General features: G+C 32.9%; 2 protein-coding genes across 2 annotated transcripts in view; one reads left to right on the top strand and one right to left on the bottom strand.

The window, feature by feature from the left end:
• LOC137620612 (uncharacterized peptidase C1-like protein F26E4.3) overlaps positions 1 to 5,242 on the top strand; it is a 171,805-nt gene extending 166,563 nt beyond the window's left edge. The window contains exons 8-10 of the mRNA XM_068350904.1: positions 2,487 to 2,592; positions 3,589 to 3,737; positions 4,277 to 5,242. Of these exons, the coding sequence (XP_068207005.1) occupies positions 2,487 to 2,592; positions 3,589 to 3,737; positions 4,277 to 4,546 (525 nt within the window). The 3' untranslated portion in view covers positions 4,547 to 5,242. The remainder of the gene's footprint in view (positions 1 to 2,486; positions 2,593 to 3,588; positions 3,738 to 4,276) is intronic.
• Positions 1 to 14,018, bottom strand: part of LOC137620851 (uncharacterized) — a 162,952-nt gene that overhangs the window by 66,317 nt on the left and 82,617 nt on the right. The window lies entirely within an intron of this gene.

Raw genomic sequence — 14,018 nt, 5'->3', positions numbered from 1 at the left:
AGAGAGAGAGAGAGAGAGAGAGAGAGAGAGAGAGAGAGAGAGAGAGAGAGAGAGAGAGAGAGAGCAGTAGTAAATATAAGGTTAAACAAGAGAAAAGAAATGAGGAAACAATTTTCAAATGGAGGATGACGGACCTCTGAAAAGTATTGGTGAGAGAGAGGGGCCGATAAACTTATCCTAGATAAAACAGATATTATGATAATCCTTATAAAGAAAAATAGTAAAGCTTCTATTGGAAAGAAATATAAATAAAGAGGAAATTAAGGAGCGAATTTTAATAAAAGTTTAAGATCTTGAGAGAGAGAGAGAGAGAGAGAGAGAGAGAGAGAGAGAGAGAGAGAGAGAGAGAGAGAGAGAGAGAACAGATCTGTGAATCGAATCTTAAGTATATGTCACAGGGTAGATTTCTTTTAGACTTAAAACATGTTTACTTTTGTACACCTGCAAACCCCGGCAATTAGTTAAGAGATCGAAAGATTAGTATCATACAGTAGTTACGTAAGGTGAGTTTCCATGACCATATCTTGACGTCATCCAAAGAATTATTGCATAGAAGTTTCAAATAGGGCTTCGGTCACAATGAGTCCTGAAATCCATAGAACGTGTATTCAGTTTAACAGTGAATAGAATTATACTTTGATTGGATTTCGTGGAGAATAAAAGGTTCATGTCTATAATCAGGCCAGAATTAATTCTTAATAAAAGCTCATCTATATCGAAGGTCACTTGTTTCAGAGGAAAAAAAAAAGTCTAAGTCATGGAAAAAGGGGCATCAGATCTGGCAGTGAATATAGTCGTATTTCAAATGGAATATTTTGCCTTTTCGAGATAGGAATTGTTCCCAAGAGAGAAGCAAGAATCAGACACGAAATATAAAGAACTTCTTGTAACGAGACGTTAAACACGTAGAGAGACTTCGACGCGGTCAAATCTGAAATTTGAATAAGAGGAGGTCAAGGCCAAATTTCAATAGATACAGTTGGACACAGGACTCCATGGCACACCCTACTCCGAAGAATGGCCCTTTGACACACCCTCCACAGCAAGTAACCAACCAAAAAGATCGTGTAGGGAGAGCTTGCAGTGGTAGTGCCCAGACCAGGGTTACCAAGTTGTCCTTTTTGGGGCCTAAAAAACTCAAAATTTGGCCATTTTTCGTGCTAGATGTTTAAATTTGGCCTTTTTTAAATTGGTTACCCTTAAATGTTAAATGCTATATTTTCGACCTTTTTCTACTATTAGGTTGGCCTTTTAAAGCTGCTGTTGATCAGACGTTGACCTTTTCTCATTTGGAAAACCTGGCAACCCTGGGTCTGGGCTAAACACGGAAACTCGCCGTGGCGTGCAGTAAGGGTGTGGCTAGATGCACATCCTTGGAGTGGGATGTACCAAGAATTCCAGTGTCCAACTGTACATATCTGATATGTGACTAATAAAATCCATTGAGTTTTATAAATGTGGAGAAGACTAGTCGAGACAGGTCTGATACAATTGCTGTTATTTTATTTAATGAAATCACTATTTCAATTGAAATGCAGAGCCTATGGAAATTACAAAAAAAAAAAAAAGCGAAATGTAAAGTCTGGGGGATTAAGCCTTCGTAGAAAGCATTGGTACTGACTCTTGAAGAATGAATGATGAAACATCCGGAAAGTTGTACGTAATAAACATAATAGTGATACTGTGAAAACGTACAAAATAGTGACAAATGAGGACTTGGTAATCGGTAATCTTTGTACTTAAACTTCGGCAAAAAAAAATCTTTTTTCTTATTGCATATATTTTTAAGAGAAGTGGCATTATATAAGCTATACAACATTTAATAGTAAATAATACTAATTGCATGGCAGTTAAGAGGAATTCTTTGAACAAAAACAATACAAAATCTATTTCAAAGAGATAAGAGTAAAGATAAGCTAAAATATCAATAACGAAACGAGTCATAAAATAAAGACTTTAGCTACTTTACATTAAGGGCTGGTTTTCTGGTCTACAGCAGGGGAACCCTACCCTCCACAGGACCTTCACAGTCATTTTATCGTATATATTCCAAGGCATTCAGCATTTCACACCGCATATTGCTCGTTTATCGTTGAATCCACATTATCAAAGCACTCATAAAACAGAAAAGTCTTCAGTTTCCTCTTGAAAGCCTTAATATCTTCAGTCTTTTGGAAGAGTGGGAGCTTGTTAAAAAATTATTGAAAAAAAAAAAAACCGTAATTTTAATGGGAAATTCTCTGTAAAAACATATACTGTTCTTAGCCGTATTTCAGTAAAATACAGTCTACCGTAATTTTACCCTACTTTGTTATTATCTTTTACGGGCTGGTGACCGTAAAATCACTCCTTAACGTCAATATATCCGGTTATTAGAACGGTAAATATCTGGCAACATTTAATCCGGGATTTTTGCCGTTCTTTTTACGGGAAATGTTTAACAGTGTATACGACGGAAGAACCTAATCTTATCATTCTTCTTACAGGTCGTGTTCCAGAGGGAGGATCTCTACAAGACGGAGCCCGCCTATCGCATCTCGGGCAAAGAAGAAGACATCCAGTGGGAAATCATGACCAACGGACCAGTTCAAGGTATGGCTGGAATTGTTACTCTTGTTACTCATTTCATCAATGTCAAAGTGTTATCTTTAAACATTAAACGTGGATCCTTCCGAAAATAGATTAATGAATTATCAATAAACGAAGAGCGCAGAATAACGTAATGTGTCCAAACTGTGTTACTGAACAAAAACACACACGCATACAACAGTAACAAGGAAAGCAACACGGCATTATCGTATTGAACAAATCAAAATAAAGCTGGCAATATACAATTTACAACCATCTCGCTAGACAGAGACTTGACCTTTTTTTCGCCAGTGCTGAAGAATGAACACCTTTTCAAAAATATGATTAAAGTTGATTATGAAATGTCCGGATGTATTTCTTTCTCTGCATCTTGCATCAGAATCAGTTGGTTGGTATATCTGTGTGTATAAGTCGTTAGCTTTTATTATTATTATTATTATTATTATTATTATTATTATTATTATTATTATTATTATTATTATTATTATTATTATTATTATTATTATTATTATTATTACTCCCGCCAAGGAGGCTATAGAATTGATTCGGTTTATTCATTTATTTATTTGTCTGTGTGTGTGTCTGTCTGTGGACAGGGTTACGTCAAAACTATTCGACGGATTTTGACGAAATTTTCATCACAGACAGATTTGGGGTCATGAACGACTCCATTAAATCCAGATCTTGATTCTAGTTCCGGATTTTCTTTTTTTTTGCAATTTTCAAAATAATGTCAAAATAAATGGACGTATTTTGATGAAATTTCTAACATAGATCTTAAGTCATGCACGACTCCATTGACCTTTGGCGAAGGTCAGAAATCTCTGATTGCTCGTTATTGTTGTTTTTGTTGTTGTTATTATTATCATTATTATTATTATTATTGTTATTATTATTATTATCATTATTATTATTATTATTATTATCATTATCATTATCATTACTATTATTATTATTATTATTATTATTATTATTATTATTATTATTATTATTTTACAGCAATGGTAAGAATCCACCGCGACTTGTTCATGTACAAAAGCGGAGTTTATTCGAACTCCGGCCTGACCAGTGAGACCGCTTCTCATTCCGTCAGGATCATCGGGTGGGGAGAGGACCAGTCTTTGGGATACAACCCCGTTAAGTATTGGGTAAGTGAAGGTATCCTGCATTGCTGGTGTTATTTAAGACAAACCGTGAAAATGTATTAATAAATAAGATTTTAAAACCGATTATACACTGTTTAAAAAACCGTAATTTTAATCGGAAATTCTCCTTAAAAATATACTGTTTTCAGGCGTATTTCAGTAAAATACAGGCGACCGTAATTTTACCCTATTTTTTATTATCTTTTATGGGTTGGTGACCGTAAAATCACTCCTTAACGTCAATATATCCGGTTATTAAAACGGTAAATGTCTGGCAACATTTATTCCAGGATTTTTACCATTCTTTTTACGGGAATTTTTTAAGTGTATCTGAAAATATCGGGGAAAAGTGGTCAGGTACTGTCATTTTAAAAGGTGTTTCTCTTTAGTTAGAATAAAATGTATTCTAGATGTAGATACTGGAATCTGTCACCCTACTTACAGCGGATATGTACCAGCATTTTAGTTTTATTTCCCTAATTGAGCAGTTATTTAATGATTAAAATATTCTAAATACTATATTTCCGTTCTTTCGAAAACAGCTGGTAGCCAACTCATGGGGCCGACAGTGGGGTGAGAGAGGGTTCTTCCGAATCAGGAGAGGAAGCAACGAGTCGGAAATTGAAAACTTCATCATAGCCGTGAGGGCTCGCCTGGGATCATACAGCTTGCTCACGGGTGAGAGGGGAAGTGACGTCAATCGCCCAAGGCGGACCAGATTCCCCGGCCGCAAGTCGGGCGGCCGTCCCAGACCCGGCCGTCATACGTCAGATTATTACAGTCACTATCTTCACGGCTCCAAAAAGGCGTAAATTTGTCTTTATTTAGCCTGTGAGGGTAATCAAGTGGATATGTCCTATCTAGCGCTGAATAGCCATCGGGTCAAGGATGCAATGACACTCGTGAGAGTTTATGTAATGTCAGAAATTTCAGAGTAAGGTTATATACTGCACTGTATGCTGACTTGATATACTGAGCCAGTAAGTAGTTTTCAATTGTAAAGAAAACCATGTATGTAAATTTAATACGCTAAAGGGTTCTTTTATGAAATTACCTTTCAACACATTTTTATTACAGAAACCTGCTTTGTTTAGTTAGGTATTTTTAAGTAAAGCAATTTCCAACTGTTACAGATTTAAGATACAGCTCTCTAGCTTGAGACCAGGTAATACCTTTTGTAAAGAAAGTTGTTCAGTGAATCTGTAACACCTTTTGATAAATATTAAAATTGTGCTATATTAACTAATCAACGTATAAGTGTGAGTGCTGAAAATATCAGGACAGACTAAGGAACAAGACTGAAAATACTGTGGGAATTTAGGAATATTCATGATTATAGATATCTGTGTATCTTACCAGAAGTCAAACCCATGACCTAGAGATGGATTTGTCATCTTATTTTGTATACCAAGAAAAGTATCGCCACCTTTTCACTGCTTTGTAATTTTCTGTATGGGAACATTTCAGAACCCAACATAACCGGTGTCGAGCTGCTTCTTAAAAACAAACCGTCCCTTTTTTTTTTTTTTTTTTTTTTTTTGTATGGTATACCAGCGTAGAATTATAAACTCCCTTTTCAAAAGATTAATCTGAGTTTAGTAGAAATGGCTTGATGAATTTGTGCAACTGTATTCTGGAAATGCCCCAGAATCAATTGGGTTAGATATCAAAGATTAATCAGTCTAAAGAAATGTTATTTTTGGAGTGCTTCATGATAACAAAATCAATACTATTCAGTTTAACTTTCCCTTAATGTAGATATTTTGCAATCAGTTGTACTATTTTGTATTTCATTTAAGATGTTCATAGACATATTAAAAGCTTTTGTCACTGCATGTTTTGCGTAACTTTTAACTTATGAAATTGATTTACTAGTTTACAGAATTTCCTGAATATTTTTACTCAGTGATTAATTTTGTGTTCTACATCACGCCTGGAAAAAAGTTAGCCCTAGAAGAGCAGGTTTTTGCTCACTCAATTTCTTAGCATTTGACTCCTGTTTTTCATATATGGTTAAGGATTCAACAGAAGGTTATCAAAAAAAAAAAATGTTAGAACAGATTCTATTTTTTGTTCTTGCTGCAAAGAATTTTTTTTTTTTTTTTTTTTTTTTCGGAAATTACATTTTAATGGATACTGTGATTCCATCTTCTTGTTCTGCTTCTGCTTCTCCCTAATGTTTGTTAACAAAGTTGCCAAACTTCAAATGGCAGACATTGCACCACATTACTCTGCAAATCATATCAGTAATCAATTTTGCATCAGTCTATCTATTTGATTCTTAATTTCTGCTATCAAGAAGCCTCCACGAAATATCCACAATTTGTTTATAGCTTATTAAGTTATTGATATTTGGTTATTTCTCAAGAAGTTTCTTTGATAACATATTTTTGGGACTTCATGTCCGTAGCTAAGATGGGGTTTTTGATGCATTTTGTTCATAGCCTCGAGCTCTTCCTATTGTAAGATATTATTTGCATATATTGCATGCATGTAGATATCTACTTCTTGGCATTGGAAAATATATAGTACAGTAGGTACTCAGTATCTATGGATTCTGTATTTAGGAATTTTGTTATCAATAACAGTTTTTTGTGGTCACAAATTATAAAATTTCGTCTATGACAAAATTTTAGAAAACTATGATATTGAAATTATATAAAAAAAAGGTTATATATTTAATAATTTTTATGAAAAATTTAGTTTTTAATAAGTGTTATTAACCATAAAGGACAGTTTTTGGCATATAACTGTATTGAAAACTACAGAAAAGAAAGGATAAAATATAAGAGGTTATATATATATATATATATATATATATATATATATATATATATATATATATATATATATATATATATATATATATATATATATATATATGTTATATATATATATATATATATATATATATATATATATATATATATATATATATATATATATATGTGTGTGTGTGTGTAAATGTATATATATATATATATATATATATATGTATATATATATATATATATATATGTATATATATATATATATATATATATATATATATATATATATATATATATATATATATATATATATGAGAGAGAGAGAGATAGAGTCCTATTCATAATCATGTATAAGAGAAAATGCTATATTGATAATGCAAAGGAGAGAATGCTCTCTGTTACAGGGGTTCGCCTTACGGAGCACTGCCAGTTTGTAAGCTTTAAGTCGCATTTGCTGATTTTAATGATAGATTTCTGGTGTTGATTCGCTTATTCATTTAGTTTATATATCAACAGAATTAGTGGACTGCCATACGGTTTTAATTAAACATATGGCAGAAGAGGATAATGTGTTCATTTTATTTAAGATATTTATTTGTAAGCTGGTTAGAAATGTATGCGTCCTTGAAATATTGTAACAGAAAAATCATATGTTTATTGTTTGCTTAAATTAGTGATCATGTTATATGATTGTAAAAGGAATATTCGCCAGATTATGGTTGATGTTGTTGTTGTTGTTTATTTTAGGAGATTTTAACAAAAATCCAGTTCGTCAAGGTAACATTATTCTTTAATAGTCTGAAATCTTCACGATTTAGTGGCCATCAACTTGTTTGCTTTTGGAAAGGGATATTCAGTCTCTAAAATAACAGAGGAGGCTTCTGAAGAATTGTATTCATATTTTTTTTATTTTCAGTTTAAAATTCATCTTTACTCAGTCACCCATTTTCTAATCTAACAAACGAACAAAAGCTAAAATGGCTACAAAAATATTAGTTATGAATCTGCCCAAGATCCAATAATCTTAAAATTTATATACATTGTCAAGATATCTAACCATAAAAAGGAGTAAAGTGGATTATGAGTTATCTATACAATAGGGATTTAATAATCTTTTGAATACGCTATTACAATTATTGTGAACCTTGTCGATGTAAAAATAATTGATACTATTCTTACAATGTTATGGATTTTCCCCAAGGAAGGATGATGTTTAAAGACAGGAATAGTTCTGCACAAACTCAATAGATTTCACGAAAATCAGTAGAAAGTTGACAATATTTTCTAGAAATAATTTCTTCCCTCTGTCCATTTTAACTCTGAACTGCGGTTTGTTCTTAGCTTGACGACACGAGAAAAAAGCCTGAGGCAAAACCAGGAGATTTTCTCTGAGAAAAGAAGTTCCTCATATTCAGTAATCTCTGACCCAATATGCAATTTGTGGCCTTCATTTTGTGGCCTTCATTTTGTAAGAATTTAAACGAGTGTATAGGCCCCTACACACGATCAATTTTTTCGTCAAATAATTGATATCAATTAATTGACGTCAATGAATTGATGGATAAATTGACCGTGTTTAGGGGACATTGATATCAATTTAATTGAAACAATTTCATTGAATCAATTAATTGAGAGATCAAAGATCCTTTGATATTTATTGATGGGTCTTCAATAAAATTGATTGTGTGGGCAAAGCATCAATATATTGATCAATAATTTAAGTGGTTTCCCAGCAGTGAAAGAGCACTATTCCTAGAGCCACAGATGCTTTCATCTCGAAGTTATGAATCAAACTGAAAATTGAAGTAAAATCATTGACCGTGTAGGCACAGTGATTTCCTCAATTTCATTGTCGTCAATAAATTGATATCAATTGACGAAAAAATTGATCGTGTGTAGGGGCCTTAGGAAGTAGGTATTAGGAACGTTTCAAAGAAACGCGGGTCATAATGCTTATTGATTCTAGTTATCATTTTCATTATTTCTATTGTTGGTGACATGTAATAAAGAAAATTAGTTCCATAATTAATCTTATTTTAGAAGCCTCTTGAAATGCCTCTAATGTTTATGAAATAGTTATTTGTATAGAATTTACATGTTCTTCAAGTAGGCTTTCAAGGGATTACTTTTATTATTAGCAACATATTATTTATTAGGGCTTGAAATGTATCATAGAGTAAAATAGTCAATAAAAACTATATCGAAAATATCGTTTTTTTTTATCCAATTGATAAGAAAATATGAAAGAATAAAATCTTGAGCATGACAATGATTCCTTAAGCCAGTAAACTTCTGCTGAAAGTTTCACAATAAAAAAAAAAAAAAATATTCTTGTTACCCGAGTACATCCCTACTTACATTCGCACACCAGAGTTACTACATCATTATAAAGAAATAATATAAAACCTTTAATTTTTCATTTTGGTAGCAAGAAATCTTGGAAAGGTTTTATCATTCAACATTTTAATTCTTCTTTTATTCATAAAAAATACCTTATCATTCATCTCAGTTACTAAGTTGTTTTTATAATTCTATAATTAGTTTTATAATGGATGACTGATATGTTTATGGAATGAACTCTCCTCATATATATCTGTTAACATTCATGTACCATTACTTGTTATATTTAAAACAGGCCAATAGGTGGCGTTCGGTGAGAGGTTTCATTCTCGTATCCTTGCCCGTGAGCAAGACACCGTGGAATAACTGATCCTTGGGAAGATCCATTTTTGTTTGCCGTCTAGAATTGCTCTCTCTTTTGCCTTGGATACGTAAGTAGACGGTTGTTGTTTATGTTCTCTTGGTGTTGCTGTTCGATGTGAAGTTAATTGCTTTATTGAGTTTTTTGCGTCAATTATGAGTTTGTTTAAAGTTTTCGATTTTATTCACGATGTCGGTAGGAAAACTGGTTTTTCAGCTAGTTTTACTTCGTGAGTTTTCGTCTTCATTTCGAATTATGTTTTCCAGAAGTATTAAATATTTTAGAAGACTTAAACGATGGAATATTTTGGAAAACATAACGAGGGCCGAGACATTAGCTACCACTTGTACCTGTCAAATGTTTGCAATATGATAGTTCCAAAATTGTGCATATCCAAAATTGTGCATATTTAAATGCTAATTTCGAATTGCTAAATGAATCCTAAAGTTGAGTCGATTTTATAGGAATCTTGGCGTTGATTTGCTCTTTATATAGTTTTGCGTAGTAATAGAAAGGCACCATTGGATTTTAATTCAGAATTTTTGTAAACTTTTGTAATTAGTCTCTTGAAAATTAAATTCAAGAATATTGGCTATGGTATTGATGCCACGAATTTAGTCCGTAGTACTCTTCACACGCGATAATTATAAATATAAGATTAATAGGGTAACTTAGTTTTGGTGCAGTAGGGGCCAATGGATCATACGGCATTTTAGAAACGGTTTTGATCCCTAAGAGTCGTAGACAGAAATAACCTAAGTATATTTAACACAACTCTTTTTCCCGTTCATAGTTTGTGCCATATCCTGGTCTCATTTGCAGTCACAAGAGTAATCCTGAGCCATTCTTTATACTTATTCTGCTAAGTTTACTAACATTTATTGCAAATGAAGTCACTATTAGTAACCACTAATAATATACGGAGAAATTCCTTTAAACCAAAATTTGGTTTTTAAAGGCTATGAATGATGATAGTGTTCTTATATAGTTACATAAGTGTAATTAGATGCACCTGAGAACTGTTTTTACTTTAAGTATTCAGGAGACCTAGACTTTTGCATTGGCCAAAGGGCAGAGCCTTATAGGGGCTATATGGGTACCCTCACCGATCGGTTGTAACTGGTATATGGTACGGTAGGGGGGGGGGTTGTTTCCCGAGGTTAGAGATATTCCCTTTTAATTATACTAGTAGGACATCTTTAAATTGTCTTATTTGAATAAGAGGCTCTAGCTGTTAATTTCATACCATAAATGACTTTTTGACTTAAATGCCTATTTAAGTTTTTAAGTATGTGGATGTAAGTGGTCAGATTTCCTGTTGTAACGTTATTTGGCTGCTATTTGTATATCTTTACTCTCAATTTAATGCACTGTCACAAGTGCATTTTGCTTCAATCTTAACTTTGAACAACCAGTGACTAGTCTTGGGCGGAAGACTTGACCTTGGGGGCGGAAACTTCATATAGGCCTACATTTTGATAGTTCCTTGAACTGTTTTTTTTTTCACGCATTGGTTAGTAGTATTAACAGATTAGTGTAGATCAAATGTGTAGGAGTGAACTTGCCCTAAACAACTTTCTATTTTGAAATTAGCACACGGGCAAGTTAGGCAATAACTTATTTTTAATACACAGTAAATTCATGAACCGCCTTTTCAAACTGGCTCTCGTGGTTTGAATACAGTATTACTTAGGTTTTTCCTTCCCCCACCCACCCCTTATATAAAGTAACTGAAGGGATTTATTGCACGAATCTAGTCTTTGGGGGCGAGGAAATTTTTTTTGCGCAGACTATGGTTAAACTTGATTAAAAACTACGTTGGAGAGATCGCGTATATTCGTGAAAATAGTATGTTATCACCTGCAATTTTATGCTAAAGGATTTTTTCGTACATTAGTCGAGAACTTGGATGGTTGTCGCATCTCTAAATTTTCGGTTTTTACTTTTTATTTTGAAATTGTTTTAATAATTTTACGTAATTAGAATAGGACCTCAGTCTTCTAATCCTAATCGAACATTTTAAACTAAATTTGTATAAATTATAAATCCTAAATAAACTAGCGTTTTCAGCTTCAAAGTATTTTACGTGAAACTAGTGTGGCCAGAATGTGTAGTTCATGATGGAATTCAATAGCAATGTTTTAATGTCTAATATGGGTGCGTGAAACCACTTAACTTATTTGAAGGTCAACTTGCTAATTTTGTAACTTACAAATTTGTGGAGAAAGTTATTGAAACATTAGTCGATTACTTATTTACTTTTACGGGTTTATTTCTCGCCCTCACCCCGACACTGTTCAGACGGGCCTTGGTGTGAAAAAAAAAATTATTTCCAGTTAATATTTTGCTCTGTATCGTTATCAGTTATTTCGCTAGCATTTGTATTCAGGCTTAAGTCTTCAGGTCACTATTATAACACTTTCTAAAAAGATAAGTCTTCAGTTTTTTCTTGAAAGCTGCCACATTATTGCTATTCTTGACATCAAGTGGAAGGTCGTTAAAGAGTCTCGGTGCAGCATTACTTGACATTAGGGTTTGTTTAAAAGGCCACGCTCTCCATTCTCATCCAAATTATGGTCTTGCAGCTCTCCTCTGGTACGGTAATTAGGTTTTAAATGTGTTAAGATTAAACTGGCAAGATGTTTATTAAGGGGGAGTCTTTATAAATAACTGTTTCCTTACTAAACGACCCGGAACAAAGCTAGTTTTTCTTAACCACTCTTCTCTTGCTCAACATCGCTTGCCATGTTTTGCTTTCCCGGCCTTTAAAGAACCTATCTGTGAAAAGTTGCAGGACTGCATAACTTGGGAGTAAATGGAGAACGTGGTCTTGAAACCCGATGTAAATTTCAGCTCTAAATCATGCAGGATTATTTAATTAATGATATTCGAAAGTGTAAATTCAAAATCGATAGCTCATGAACTTGGGTATACTAGAGTTGTTAGAGCAGTAAAATTAGTAAATTTTTCAGTTTAAACTGATATGAATTTAAGGGTCAGATTTAATGAAATCTGACCGAAATTACTTGAAAGCTAGAATTTTTATTAGTGTAAGTAGTGGCGAAGTGAATGTTCAAAGAATAGTCACAAACTAAGTATATCTCGGATATAAATGGATTTTTATTTGAATCAATGCAAATAGTAAAATGGGGATCTTTAACATAGGGTGAGATAAACCAACCCAAATGTGAGTGAAGACTCAAATACTCGTATGGCTTTATAATAATTACCTAGATAAAGCGTGCCTTTATTAAATATCATAAATGGACATGTTTAAGGTAAAAGCAACTAATGGCGATCCTTGATACTAAAACTTTATTTTAATCTGCTTTCTATTTAAGCAGAATGAACTTTGTACAATTTTGAGTTATTCACTGTAGTCAACCGGAAACTGGGAAACCTAAACGCCCGCTAGGAAAATATAAATTTTAATTTTATGTAACAAGGGTTTTAATTTGATTAACTAGTAGAAGATGGCGGATCTGTATTTTATTAAAAATACCGAAGGTGAAAGCTTTTAGTACAGATCATAACAGAATGGTCTAATTGGTGAATTGTCTAGCGGGGACAAAGCCCACAACTTGAGGTCCAAACGTTTGAAATCGAATGGAAAAATGAAATTTCCGAAAAAACATTCGAATATCTTAGTTTACGATACATGGTTTTTAATTGCTTCAAGTAACCTACCCTACCCAAATGTGTAGGATACCGATGTGGTTGAATTGACTTAAGGTTCATGTAGGTATCGAAATAGCATCATAATAAGTTAAGAATATCCCCAGGCATATAACTATTAATATTAAAAGTCTATTCGAAGTAATCTAAACTGCCGTAGAGCTTTCTCTGAAAATTTGAAGGAAAGTTTAATTACACCTTAGCCAGTTCTTAATTTCTTTTTACGTACTTAAAAATTCTTCTTAAACTGAATTTCCCGAAACAAAGGATTGATAGGTCTGGTTAACTGACAGTAAAGTAAAATTAATTCATGAAAACCTGACGCAAGACAAAGCCTTATTTCAGACTGATTTAGACAATTTATATTTTAAAGGAAACAAAATTAGGCTAGCTGAATGGTTTGAAACCTTAACGACGCATATTGTATAGGGGTGGCAGTGCACTTTTAGATCAATGTATTCACAAGTATAAACATAATCTCATTAACGAGCATAGTTACCACGAATACTTTTTTGTTGACCAGGCGGACACGAGTCTTATTATAGTTTATTTATGACATATTTGTTTTTGATAATAGTTTGTGACATGTCTGTTTTGACGTTAAATTTTTTAGAATGATTTGTTAATTTGTTCTCTTCATTTTTTTTATTTCCTTATTTCCTTTCCTCGCTGGGCTATTTTTTCCTGTTGGAGCCCCTGGGCTTATAGCATCTTGCTTTTCCAACTAGGGTTGTGGCTTGGTTAGTAATAATGATAATGATAATATTAGGTGTTTGTTGGATTTTGGTGTTGAAGTAAACTTTCAGAATTCGGGTTAGGTAATTTTTGTATATTGTTCCCTCAGTTAATTGGAATTTAAATTAAACTGGATTTTGAAATTTTACTCGTATTAGTCACTTGAAAGCACGTTCATGGTTAACTTTTAATCTTTTACTTTTGCTATTTTCAAATGCCCTCTTATAAACTAAATCTTTAAAAGCAACAAGGGATACGAGCTATACAGTATATTTCGCTCTTAAATTGTTTGATGGAAGTGTAGAATTAGCAGAGTTTTTAATGTAGTTGACCATTAAAGTTGTACCCATTTTGATAGCTTTAGAATTGGCTTTTACTGTACTGTCCTGACAGTAATGGTCG

The sequence above is a fragment of the Palaemon carinicauda genome, chromosome 27 (genome assembly GCF_036898095.1).
Source record: "Palaemon carinicauda isolate YSFRI2023 chromosome 27, ASM3689809v2, whole genome shotgun sequence".
NCBI classification, from domain to species: domain Eukaryota; kingdom Metazoa; phylum Arthropoda; class Malacostraca; order Decapoda; family Palaemonidae; genus Palaemon; species Palaemon carinicauda.
The sequence above is the reverse complement of the archived record's forward strand: the minus strand, read 5'-3'. Positions and strand labels throughout refer to the sequence as shown.